General features: G+C 35.9%; 1 protein-coding gene across 9 annotated transcripts in view; it reads right to left on the bottom strand.

The window, feature by feature from the left end:
- Positions 1-14,364, bottom strand: part of LOC127871467 (uncharacterized) — a 64,373-nt gene that overhangs the window by 4,317 nt on the left and 45,692 nt on the right. For 6 of the 9 annotated variants that reach the window (XM_052414413.1, XM_052414418.1, XM_052414411.1 and 3 more), the window contains 10 exons: positions 14,288-14,364; positions 13,449-13,604; positions 12,972-13,143; positions 10,235-10,399; positions 9,327-9,487; positions 8,831-9,015; positions 8,115-8,138; positions 4,782-4,917; positions 3,263-3,331; positions 1,768-1,971 (listed from right to left, as the gene is read on the bottom strand). The exon at positions 14,288-14,364 is cut by the window's right edge and continues 160 nt beyond it. In XM_052414413.1, the coding sequence (XP_052270373.1) occupies positions 1,768-1,971; positions 3,263-3,331; positions 4,782-4,917; positions 8,115-8,138; positions 8,831-9,015; positions 9,327-9,487; positions 10,235-10,399; positions 12,972-13,143; positions 13,449-13,604; positions 14,288-14,364 (1,349 nt within the window). Of the gene's footprint in view, positions 1-295; positions 320-1,767; positions 1,972-3,262; positions 3,332-4,781; positions 4,918-8,114; positions 8,139-8,830; positions 9,016-9,326; positions 9,488-10,234; positions 10,400-12,971; positions 13,144-13,448; positions 13,605-14,287 lie in introns of all 9 variants that reach the window. The other 3 variants (XM_052414415.1, XM_052414420.1, XM_052414419.1) reach the window with 2 other exon arrangements.

Here is a 14,364-nt window from a genome sequence, read left to right as displayed (position 1 = left end):
GAGATATGAAACTAATATTAATACAAAATAAACGCTAATCACTTTCTTACTGATATCATGATATGGCTGGAAAGTGAGCGGCATTTAAAATTTAACAACTTTTAATAAAACGGCGAAACATACTTGTCTCGGCACGGACGAAAAACGAGGTCCGATAAAATCTGGCGAGGTCCGACAAATTTTAAAAGTTATCGGACCTCGTGTCCGACAAGATTTTTGCGTCTTTCGCATTGGTTGTATAACGATTTTCATTCTCACAATATTAACTATTTAAAAGAACTTGTAACACACTCACCAACATTTCCTAATGCTTTTGCATCTAATAATTTACAATATCATTATTTCAACATTTCATAAATTATATTATTAAACAACAAGTTAATCAATTAGGCAAACATAACTTACAGATTATGGTATATACAGGTTTTTGGATTGGCATGTGTGTTCGCGTATAATAAATTATATAAGTACATGAGGTCCTCCCAATACTGAGAAAAAAACCAGCTGCTTTGAGAAATATACAATGTTATCAATGGCCTTCATAATACAATGTGAATTCATAGAAGAGATTGGCCAAGATAGACCCCACTCAGTATTCCCACCTTGCCATGAGTTCATACAAGGGTCTCTCAATAAGCATCCAAACTTTATAATTAGTTCATAGAAGGTTCTTTCCATGAGCTTCCATCCTTACCATGAGTTCATAGAAGGATCTCTCCATAAGCTCCAACCCTTACCACATGTTCATAGAAGGTTCTCTACATGCGCTCCTACCCTTACCATGAGTTCATAGAAGGTTCTCTACATGAGCTCCCACCCTTACCATGAGTTCATATAAGGTTCTCTCCATGAGCTCCTACCCATACCATGAGTTCATAGAAGGTTCTCTCCATTACCATCCCACCCTTACCATGAGTTCACAGAAGGTTTTCTCCATCAGCTCCCATCCTTACCATGAGTTCATAGAAGGATCACTCCATAAGCTCCAATCCTTACCACAAGTTCATAGTAGGTTCTCTCCATGAGCTCCTACCCATACCATGATTTCATAGTAGGTTCTCTCTATTACCATCCTACCCTTACCATGAGTTCATAGAATGTTCTCTCCCTGAGCTCCTACCGTTACCATGAGTTCAAAGAATGTTCTCTCCATGAGCTCCCACCCTTACAATGAGTTAATAGAAGGTTCTCTCCATGAGCTCATACCCTTACCACGATTTCATAGAAGGTTCTCTCCATGAGCTCCTACCCTTACCACAACTTCATAGAAGGTTCTTTACATTCCTGCCCTTACCATGAATTCATAGAAGATCCTCTCCATGAGCTCCTACCCATACCATGAGTTCATAGAAGGTTGCCTCCATTACCATCCCACACTTACCATGAGTTTATAGATGGTTCACTCCATGTGCTCCTACCCTTTCCATGAGTTCATAGACAGTTCTCTCCATGAGCTTCTAGCCTTACCATGAGTTCATAGAAGGTGCTCTCCATGTGCTCCTACCCTTACCATGAGTTCATAGAAAGGTCTCTCCATTAATTCTTACCCTTACCAGGAGTTAATAAAAGTTTTTTTCTCCATTAACTCCTACCCTTACCATGAGTTCATAGGTTTTCTTCATGAACTCCTACCCTTACCATGAGTTCATAGGAGACTCTCCATTACCATCATACCCTTACCGTGAGTTCATAGAAGGTTCTCTCCATTTCCTTCCCACCCTCACCATGAGTTCATAGAAGATTGTCTCCATAAGCTCCTACCCTTACCATGAGTTCATAGAAGGTTCTCTCCATGAGCTCTTTAAAGAAGCCCCTCTCCTTGAGGAACACTGCTCCACTGGTCCCCTGCTTCTTGTACTTGGGCTCCAGCGAGTCCAGGATGAAGCTGTTCATGGTTTTTCCCGTGCCTGGGTTTCGAGCTTTGCGGTAATCTGCCATAGGTCCCACCGCTTCAAGCAAGTACTCATAGAGCTGAAACAATCACCACAAATATTCAATATAAGGGATGCAAAAGGTTACAAAAAACATTTACTGGTAAACCTTTTTTTATAACCGGCATTTACCACTTAACTGAAAAACCTTTAGTACTGATGATGTATTAGTATACATAAACATGTCATACCACTAGTACATAAACTCTACAGAAACAAAAGTACAGTATTCACTTGCCTTGAATACATATCAGTTTCTTGATAAAAAAATCATTATAATATTTTATTTTAATAATTTTATAAATGTATGCTTTATTTTGTATTTATTTGTTCTGTGTTAAAGAATTTAAGTTAAACATTATAAAAACAATGTTCATTTTCACATGTCATTAAGTTATTTTTGATGGGGTCGCTTATATAAAGTTTGCATTGTATATCTCACAATAATGTTATTTTTCTGTGTTTATTCTATTTTAATTTTTTGAACTAAAATAACTTAATATAATTATTTTGGTTATTCTTTTTAAACTGGTTCAACACTATCTCACAGTTCAAACAAACAAGCAAACATACATGTATATGCAGAACATTTGTTCAAGAAAATGACTTTTTCCACTAGCTTGTGGCTAAAATGGTTGCGAGCATTGGTAACAAGAAGACCTGTTTTCAAGAAAGCTCGTTTCGATGGCATGGATGTCCATGTACAGACAAAAGCTTCCTGTGTTGCATGCACAATTTTCAGGAAACATTATTTTGTCGTAACTATGTCAACGGGTAGACATCCGGTTGACAATTCACCCGCACATTTGATAACATACCGTACCCCGCAACTTTTAAGCAATTGCATAACTACTAAACTTTTATTATTTTATTTATCAAAATTACTTAAAAATTGATGAGTTTTATAAATTGCTTTCTAAAATAAAACTTGCCTCAGACTGTAGTTGTGGCATTGTTGATGATGTAAATAACTTATATTATTAATTTCTGATAAAACAAATAAGACCTTACAAGTTTTTACCTACCAATGCAATTCTTGAAAAAATTGTTACTTAGGAAAACATTATTTTGCGAGCAAATTAGTTTTCACCTTATTACAGCTGCTGACAGATTTAGAGCACATCATCATCCCTTCATACATGTCAATTGAAAGAATGGAAAGCAACCAAGCATACAAACATAGAAACCATAATATTCATGTATTTGCAAAATAGTAAATGAGTACTAAAGAATTGTCCTAGTGAAGCTATGTATGTAAAATCAGGTGAATATAATAAATGAGCGTCAATATAGGAACTTGTGGTTGCTGATTCAAAGTATTTTGTACATACTGGCAACTCGGGAATTTCAGCAAAGTCAAAATGTCCATCCCAGATTGTGATTTGCATACTGCCAGAGACCTGCAAAAAACAACATTGTAGATAGGTCAGTGCAGTATTTTCACACATTATTCAATTATGTTTAAGTACTCATCACAAGACATATGGAAAAAAGACACAAAGTATAGCTATGCAACTTTCAGTTCAGCATTTAAATCAGCAAGAAAACGGGTTATATCATATTTACTTATGCTTAAGCTTCTATTTAGTATCTTTTGCAATCAAATTCTCAATTAATTTCAATAGAATAAGAAACAATACTGAATAGCCATCACCAGGGCCCCCCTTCGAACAACATTCTCTTCAGCCAAATTTATCATAGAATACTAAACATTTTGGCTATTTTGTGGGTTTTTTATTTAAAAAATAGAGCTTTTCCGTTACAAACAGCTGACTGAATTTCCTGCATGTATGGTGTACATAACAGTTTTTGACAGTCACCTGTTAAAATGTCTGTGAAGATTTTTTTAGTGATTATCGTGTTGGTATTTTGTTAGTTAAATGTATTTGAAAAATTAATCCTAAATAGTCGTTGCCTGAAAACATTAAACTGAATTTAGAACAAGAGATGTGTTTGTCAGAAACACAATGCCCCATTCTGCGCCGCCTTGAAGCCATATATTTGACCTTTGACCTTGAAGGATGACCTTGACATTTCATCACTCAAGATGTGCAGCTCCATGAGATACACATGCATGCCAAACATCAAGTTGCTATCTGAAGCGACATAGAAGTTAAGAGCATTTTTCGAAACTTAATGCGAAACCTAAATGCAAAGTGTGACGGAAAGACAGACAGAAGGACGGACGGACAGTCCGATCACTATATGCCCTCCTTTGGGGGCATAAAAACAAAAAAGGGCATAATACATGTACTGCTAAATTGCATCTCAAACATATGACCTTGGTCAGTGATGTCCCATGAAGATACAAACTACGCATGCATGTAAACCTCAACCTGACCCTTATCATTACATACAAGGGCGTCATTCTGCTGAAAAACTGAACACAGTTACAGTTCTTGGTCAGTGGCTGATTATTAAGACTCACAACATGTTTGTTTTTTGCTTTCACCTTAAAATCTTTATTTATTTATTAACGTTATTTACATAAAGTTGTAGCACACAAACGTAATACTAAATTTGTAAGTATGAAAAGAGTATAATTCAGCTTGATAACAGGTTAAAGTTTGAGCTTGGTCATTGAATTCAAACTGCGATCCTTAACACGTGTTAAGTTTTAATTAAATACCTATAGTATAAACAGTAAATATAGATGTTACATGTTTACATTAACCATAGTATTATGCAGACCCCAATAAATGGGTGAGTATAATAGCTCGATATATGGTGGAAAGTAAAGCTACAAATTATTGCCAATGGACATTTCTTCAGTTGAATTTGCCACTGAAGAACCATCGGGTAGGTAGGCAAACTGCCCTGACAATTTATCAGGTTCAGCGTGGTGCTCACATATTTGGTCCTGTTGGTCCAGGTCTGTGCATTGAGCACCTGCTCACAGGGGTTCCTGGTTAGCTGCTCCAGCAACTCGGCTGTTGGCTTACCCTTCAGTATTGGCACATGATGGGTACCCACCAACACAGAGTTCCTGCAAACAGACAGAAATGAGTCTCACCCTGGGTAAACAAGGTTTCATGCGTGTGCGTAAAGTGTCCCTCATGTAGATTTTTACAGTTCTGAAAAGCTATAATGCAAAATGTTCATGAAGATAACTGTCTCGGTTTTATAAGCAATTCTAACGTAATTGTAGTTGCCTTCCTAACAAATATTATTCTAAACAACTATTGTAAAATAGTACCTATATACAGCATGAAATCTTATACCTATAACGAAACAAAATCAATCTGCTTTAACACAGAATCAAACATTTGAAAGGCATCATGTTTGGTCATCATGTTTATGGGATACTAAACAGGGCTGAGAACCTCAATGTGATTGATGTTACTTGTAAGACATCAACCATGGAACAAAATATAAGTTTGAATACAAAGGTACTAAAAAGAAAATTCATTGATAGCTTGATGAAGAACTAGTTTATATCTACAAGCTGATCTGAATCAAAATCAATATACAAACAAACTAACTAACAAAGAGCAGATTGTTCTTGGGCAAATCCTGACCTCCACCATTTAAGTGCTATTTTCAGAAAGTGCTTAATAGATACTAGTTTCTAACAGATCTCAGGTACATTTATGTTTTATACTGGACTTATAATCATGTGTATACTTTGCAGTACACAGCATAAATACTTTGCAGTATATACTGAAAACACTCAAATTAGATTATAAACATTTTTCAATATAGTGTAAAATCTTTTCTGTTGAGAGTTTAAACACTTGCCCCTGAAGTTGTCGGTATAGTGTAAAAACTTTCAAGTATGGTGTAAATATCTTTTATATTGAGTTTAAATACTTTTCAGTAAAGACTAAATGTGTATTTAAGTAAAGCGTAAATATTTATCAGTACATATAGTGTACATAGTGTAAACAATTTTCAGTACATAGTGTAAACAATTTTCAATATGGTGTAAATGCTTTTCAGTTCAAAGTATGGATGCAACAGGTTACGAAAAAACCTTAACTCGTTTACCTTTTACTTTTATAAACCAATTAGCTGAACAACCTAAAAAAAGGAAAACTGTTGAAGAATTTTTTTAATAAATGTCATATTGCTCTATTATGTTCTCTCTATAGAAAAGAAAGTAATTTGAAAATGTTGCGCTAATTACATAAGTGGTTACATCAGTTTCTTGATAAAAATGTAATACAACATTAATAAAATAATTTTGTAAATGTATGTTAGATTTTGTATTTATTTTTTCCAGTATAAAAGCATGTGAGTTTAAAAAGCTACACAATGTTCTCTTCCCATGTCATAATTTTATTCTTGGTTGGGCCGCTTATGTTACATTCGCGTTGTATAACACACAACAATGGTGTGTTTCTTTATTCATTCGGTTGCAACTTTGAAGCAATTACATAAATACTAAATTAAGTGATTTATATTTTTGATAACAGATTGTTGTTATGTAATTAAATTACTTTAATATTTATTTTTTTTAACTTTTTTCCGATGGTGGCAGTGTTGATTAAATAATTTACCATTTATGATAATGAATTCTGATAAAACAAATTTGACATAAAGTGGTCAAGATTTTAACAAAGATTTCTAGTCTTGTTAAAACAATTAGTATGATTGATTGGTTTACATATCATGAAACTAAGCCTTCCCCTGTCTCAAAAGCTTTTATCACAGTTCAATCAATTTGTCAATTATGTCTACTAAATAGCCCAAATTACCCCCACTTCACAATTTAATTTTGGCAAGTAAAACAAAAACTTCGTGCTAAATATCAAAACCGACCCACTGTTTGTAACCACATTGATACTGATACTGCTTGATTACTAGCTGACACGTTATTTATTACCATCGTTGGTGTGACATGTTGTTCCAACTAGACACCAGCATACTTTGGCAGTATATCGCTTGCAAAAAGTAACTAGGTCGCTGTGGTGTAATGAATATGGTGTCCGCCTAGCAACCGGGAGGTCACGGGTTCGATCCCCACCGTGGAAGCGTTCTTTAGATCTTCCCCAAAGACACCAAGTACTGGTTCTAGGCCCAGGAAACGGACTCGAGAGCGTTTATATAAGCCTTAGGCTTTCGATGCAATCGAGCTAAAATAAATAGGTTTAAACTAAAAGTCAAATCCTCATAACAATTGATTCCAGGAAAAATAAATAATTAAACAAATCAGATTAACCCTTTCCTTAAAATATAACTACTTAACTCAATAGGTTTACTGGTTAACTCAATAGGTTTACTGGTTAACTCAATAGGTTTACTGGTTAACTCAATAGGTTTACTGGTTAACTCAATAGGTTTACTGGTTAACTCAATAGGTTTACTGGTTAATTCAATAGGTTTACTGGTTAACCACTTGCATCCCTTGTTTAAAATGTAAACACTTTTAAGGATGGAGTGAGTAGCGGATCCGTGGTCTAGTGGTAACACACTGGCTTCACAATCCAGAGATCGCTGGTTCGATCCCCCCTGCAGCTAACCTACAAACTCGTCTTTCGCATGAGACGTTAAACCGAGGTGCAGTGTACTAGGTGCTATACACCGAGCACTAAAAGAACCAGGGTCACATCTGGAATGGGGTGTCTCCTGTATCTTGCACTATCCCCCGTAACCAACTAACACGTCTTTCTGGGGGCTATGGCCATATGGGAGACAATCCCGGTGCACTCGATAAAAAATAATGAAGAAGAAGAAGGATGGAGTGTAAACACTGTTCAGTATAGAGTACAGAGTGTAAATAATTTCAGTATTAAGTGTGTACAACATAAAGTCTAAACACTTTTTAGTATATAGTGTAAATACTTTCAGTATTAAGTGTGTACAATATAAAGTCTAAACACTTTTTTGTATATAGTGTAAATACTTATAGTATGGTGTAAATTCTGTTCCGTACTGAGTACAAATACTTTCAATATAGTGTAAATACTATTCAGTATTGTGTAAATTCTATTCAGTATAGATTGTGAACTTTTTTCAGCATAGTGTAAATTCTTTTCAGTTCAGAGTGTGAAAAAACGTCAAGGCAAAACCTAATACTTGTACTTGAAAATATTTGATTTTCACTTCTTAAAGATACCAGTAATGCCACTCTGGCAACAATATTGATGCATTTTAGATAAAGTAAGATTCCAAATCTGAATGAACAAAGAGACACTCAGAGCTCTTGGTGAAAGCAGAAGAATGAATATGCAAAATGCTTACCCTACTACACTATCTGCATGGTTTCTGTAACATTTCGAATATATTTAAACAGGTGTAACAGAAATACTTAACAACAGAAACATACAGAAATTGTATCCATAATAAACATCCAAACCATGAATATCCTTTAAGGTTATTAATACCCCAACATTCTGCGTCTACACAGATGTAGATCATTGACAAACAAGTGCAGTACCGGCACATACGGTTCTTGGTACTTGGACACCACACAAATTCCATGTATACATTTTCTTTTACTTTGTTCAAATCTTGCAATGCACGGGGCAGTTAGTGAGCAGATAAGCTGCCTTGAGCAAATTAAGTGCCTTTTTTGACAAAATGATTCCTATGCACCACCCCGTGCAGGTAGTGGCTGTGTAAATTACAAATAACTACTTTCATGCAACAATTCTTGAAACAATTAAATTAACACTAACAACTTCATAATTCAATGCCTTATCCCTTTACCACTTAGATACGTATTTTGATGCATTTATAGTCCCTCAAAATGTTAAATTTAATGAAAGACCTTTCTTACTAGATTCAATTTTTAAAGGCTTCATTTCCAACTCATGGATACTGATGAGCTGCAAACAGCATAAAACCTGAACAGACTTCGACTTACAGGCAGTCTGTTCTGGTTTTATGCTGTTTGCACATAGCAATTTTCACATTGCTTCTGAGAGGGAAAGGGTTAAATATCCTCATCTACCTACCCTTGAAAGAGTGGCAGCACAGTCCAGCCAATGATTCTGTCATCATTCTCCAGGGTGAGGGGCTGACCCTGGGGGTCGGTGACATTGCCGGGCTCCGACTGGTTGTCACTTGGGTGGTACACCACCTCCAGGCCAAACAGCTGCACCACCAGGCACGAGTGCTGGTCATAGTACGGGTGCAGCACCTGACAGAAAGGGGCCGAGCTTTGTTGTGAATAGAATAAGAGCAGGGAGAAACAAATAATCTTTCTACAAACTTATATAATTCATTCCATGCAATTCTTTTACTTAAAGTTTGATGTGATCACCAACAGAAGCCTATTAGAGAATAAGTAAAATGATTTCATTATCAAGCAATTTATCACTATTCAGCATCTAACAAAATGAAAACTTAAGAAAAACTGAGACATACCGGTATTTCTATCATAATAATATGTAAACGGTCAAAACCTTCACCGAATTATTAGCCCAAAGATAACAAACTTGCAGTACTAACAGTAGGTTCGTCTGTCCACTCTTGTGCAGTCTGAAAGCTTTCATAATTGTGCTGTAGAGTGACAAACTTCTCCTCTGCTGCTACTCCCTCACTGGTGGGAGTCATACCCAGCACCAGCTGACCGGGACATATGCGTGCAAAGCTCTGGATGTACAGGCCCTCTACAACAACAATTATAAAGACTGCCGGGTAACAACAATACTTCTTTGCAGGTTTTTTCAAGATTGTTGAAAAACCAACTGAAAATTAACATTAATAGCAGTTTTTATAACATAAACTGAATGCGTCACAAATAATGGGCTGAGATTGAAACTCTTATATCTGGTTCATATTTCTAAATTAGATTCAATAGTTGCAGATTTAACCCTCAAATTTAAGTTGGAAAATAGTCGGTAGGTCAATATTAATATAAACAAGTCAATATTAATATAAACAAGCGATGTGTTTGTGAAACACTATGTCCCCATATATTTGACCTCGAAGGATGACCTTGACCTTTCACCACTCCAAATGTGCAGCTCCATGAGATACACATGCATGCCAAATATCAAGTCGCCATGTTCAATATTGCAAAAGTGTACATTAAATGATCGATTTTGACCCATATATTTGACCTTTGGCCTTGAATGATGACCTTGACCTTTCAACACTCAAAATGTGCAGCTCCATGAGATACACATGCATGCAAAATATGAAGTTGCTATCTTCAATATTGCAAAAGTGATGGCAAAATGTCAAAATTGGAGCAAACAAAGCAACAAACCAACAGACAGGACAAACACAATATGTCCCCCACTATACAGGTTGGGGACATAAAAACGTCAAATAAAAGAATTCATAATTTGTAAATCAGTATACACAGTGCAACGCTAGCAATCAGAAATTATCTCAACATAACAGTATTTTACCTGGCATTCCAAACACCTGTTTGATACTGACAGCAAGGCCCATTTTGCGGCGGTAGCGTACACACCTGGTGATGGTGAAGTTCTCAGCTGGCTGACCAGCAGATAGTTGACGACGGATATCTAGGCGGTCCTGCAGCCAATCTAGGAGACTGGTGTCTGTCTGACCTGAGAAAATAGAGATTGACTTGTGTATCATTGCAACTAGCTTGTGTAGTATGGAATCCTAATTTTGTATCATGGGATCTTACTTGTGTATAATGGAATCTGACTTGTGTAAAATAAGATCTTACATGTGTATAATGAAATCTAATTTGTTAACTGACTGGTGTTTAATGGGATCCTACTTGTGTATAATGGAATTTTCCATGTGTTTAATGAAATCTTGTTCGTATTTGGATATTACTTGTTTCTAATGTGATCCTACAGGTGTATAATGGGATCTAATTTGTTCATACGTTATGTATGGCAGAATAGTAACAGGATCATAATTGTGTATGATTTTGTATGATTGAATCTTACTAGTTATAACTAGAATTGTATCATTGCCTCTAGGTGCCACAAGCAGAGGTGATCCACAAGAATTATGTGTATGGAAGGAACTGACATGTGTATGGGATCATACTGATGTATGGCTGGATATACTTTATTTATAATGGATTCTTACTTGTGTAGGATCTTAACTGTGTTTGATATGATCTTATTATTGCAATGAATGATCTTTCTTGAGAATCTTATAATCTTACTTACCGGTATGTATGGAAGGATCTTTCTTAACTATGGTAGGATTCTATAGGTGTCTGATAGGATATTTCTTATGCATAGTAGGATCTTTCCTAACTATGGTAGGATTCTATAGGTGTCTGATAGGATATTACTTATGCACAGCAGGATCTTTCCTAACTATGGTAGGATTCTATAGGTGTCTGATAGGATATTTCTTATGCACAGTAGGATCTTTCCTAACTATGGTAGGATTCTATAGGTGTCTGATAGGACATTTCTTATGCCCAGCAGGATCTTTCCTAACTATGGTAGGATTCTATAGGTGTCTGATAGGATATTTCTTATGCACAGCAGGATCTTTCCTAACTATGGTAGGATTCTATAGGTGTCTGATAGGATATTTCTTACGCACAGTAGGATCTTTCCTCACTATGGTAGGATTCTATAGGTGTCTGATAGGATATTTCTTATGCACAGTAGGATCTTTCCTCACTATGGTAGGATTCTATAGGTGTCTGATAGGATATTTCTTATGCACAGTAGGATCTTTCCTAACTATGGTAGGATTCTATATGTGTCTAATAGGATATTACTTATGCACAGTAGGATCTTTCCTAACTATGGTAGGATTCTATAGGTGTCTGATAGGATATCACTTATGCACAGTAGGATCTTTCCTAACTATGGTAGGATTCTATAGGTGTCTGATAGGACATTTCTTATGCCCAGCAGGATCTTTCCTAACTATGGTAGGATTCTATAGGTGTCTGATAGGATATTTCTTATGCACAGTAGGATCTTTCCTCACTATGGTAGGATTCTATAGGTGTCTGATAGGATATTTCTTACGCACAGTAGGATCTTTCCTCACTATGGTAGGATTCTATAGGTGTCTGATAGGATATTTCTTATGCACAGTAGGATCTTTCCTCACTATGGTAGGATTCTATAGGTGTCTGATAGGATATTTCTTATGCACAGTAGGATCTTTCCTAACTATGGTAGGATTCTATATGTGTCTAATAGGATATTACTTATGCACAGTAGGATCTTTCCTAACTATGGTAGGATTCTATAGGTGTCTGATAGGATATCACTTATGCACAGTAGGATCTTTCCTAACTATGGTAGGATTCTATAGGTGTCTGATAGGACATTTCTTATGCCCAGCAGGATCTTTCCTAACTATGGTAGGATTCTATAGGTGTCTGATAGGATATTTCTTATGCACAGTAGGATCTTTCCTCACTATGGTAGGATTCTATAGGTGTCTGATAGGATATTTCTTACGCACAGTAGGATCTTTCCTCACTATGGTAGGATTCTATAGGTGTCTGATAGGATATTTCTTATGCACAGTAGGATCTTTCCTCACTATGGTAGGATTCTATAGGTGTCTGATAGGATATTTCTTATGCACAGTAGGATCTTTCCTAACTATGGTAGGATTCTATATGTGTCTTATAGGATATTACTTATGCACAGTAGGATCTTTCCTAACTATGGTAGGATTCTATAGGTGTCTGATAGGATATTTCTTATGCACAGTAGGATCTTTCTCGTGTATGATATGATCTTACTTCAGGATCTTGTTTTGTGTATAAACGAATCTAACTTCTGTATAACAAGATCATACTTATATGATGCAATGTTACTGGTGTTTGGCATGGAAATGTCTAGTTGAAAGTATAATGGTAACAACTGTCATGGTAACAACTGTCAAAGGGATTTGTGGATACAACAACACAAGAGTGTGACCAGTACTACACAAATGGAGAAAAGACACATGCTAGTTGATATATGTTTCAACAACTAATGAATGTATGAAGACTTTGAATAAAGAACATATAAATTGCCGTTTGTCAAAATTTATAATATAGCTGAAAATATTTATTTGATGATGGTCACGCAAAGAATTTTGCGATTAAGACTTTCTAATAAGATTTATTAATGGTACGAGATATGTGTATGTTACAATATGTACCAAGAGGTATGTGTATGTAACAATATGTACCAAGTGACTGTGTCCCTTCAGCCTCTAATACCCGCTGAATCATCTCCCGGACAGACGCTGGATAGTTCATGTGCTCCGAATAGCTGCCAAATATCCGGTACTCTGACACATTAGGTTTGCACTCAGCACTCTCAAAGTAGCCAGAGGAATAGCCCGGATATGGGGCCGCCACCTGAGGTTAACACAAATATTATTTAATTACACTGTGACATAGACAACATAACTACAGTGCTTAGTTTTGAGGAAACTTATAATATTGAACTGATACTGATATAAAAATTACATAATTTCATAATTTAAAGCATCAATAAACTTCAAAAAGAATAAAAGAAAAAAAAAGTTTTTATTTTTATTAAGATCTATGCTAACATTTTAAAATAGAAAACTTTATTCATGAGCAAATGTAATTATTGTTAAATAAAAAACACTTAAATTTACAAGTGCAAACCTAAGTAACACAATGCACATGACACACACCTCTGTGTGAGGGAGAATTCTGAGCAGCAGAGAGGCCCCGGGGATGAAGGGCACAGTGTCCAGGTCTGTCGGCTTGATGCCTGATATGCCTATAGGCTCGGCCAAAACAGGCATGCCATTGTGCAGTCTGTACTGGAAACCACCTACACGCAGTTTCTGTAACAAAACATGTCCTCAAACTAAGGAAATATGATAAAGTGTTGGGAAGTTAATTTTCATTTTTTGATTAAGGAGTACTGTCATGATTAATTTTGATCATAAACTTAACAATGTAAACAGGGCAATTCAAGCATATACCTCATAATCTCAGTGTTGAGCAAAATAACCAATGCCTTAGGTAGATTTCAAAGGCAATAACCCATTTATTTTCAATAACACAAAAGTAACAAGACCTGCGTTTATGAAACACAATGCCCCACTACTGCGCATTGCAGCCACACATCAGCTAATTTAGAGAAAATTGTTAATTCTAAGGCTAAAAACTTTCAAATAAATCAATGGCCTGGAAAAAACACTTCACCTGTAAGTCATATAGGCAGACACACAAACCAAAAATCAGCTCAATATCTATAAGTGTTGTGCAAAAAACCTCATGTAGATAGACTCACATACCAAAAGTCAGCTAAATATCTTAACGCGTTGCGTATAATCCGCTGGAAAATTGAAAAAGTCCAAGGCCAATAACTTTGCCAAAAATCAACACTTAACAATATGCAGTACTAAATTTTTTTTTTTTTAATTTCACTTGCGTTTGTTCATTGTGAAGTTCTGGACTATAGCTATTAGCCTTCAAAGGTAAATTTACACATTAAAATTAATTGTGCAATACCAGAACACACCTTGTTAATGAAGAAAGGCACAAGGCAGCTGCCTATCACAACCACTGTATCGTCAACCGTATCAACGGTGTAGACTC

Source organism: Dreissena polymorpha, chromosome 3, assembly GCF_020536995.1.
Source record: "Dreissena polymorpha isolate Duluth1 chromosome 3, UMN_Dpol_1.0, whole genome shotgun sequence".
NCBI classification, from domain to species: Eukaryota; Metazoa; Mollusca; class Bivalvia; order Myida; family Dreissenidae; genus Dreissena; species Dreissena polymorpha.
Note: the sequence above shows the minus strand (reverse complement) of the source record. Positions and strands in the feature narration are given on the sequence as shown.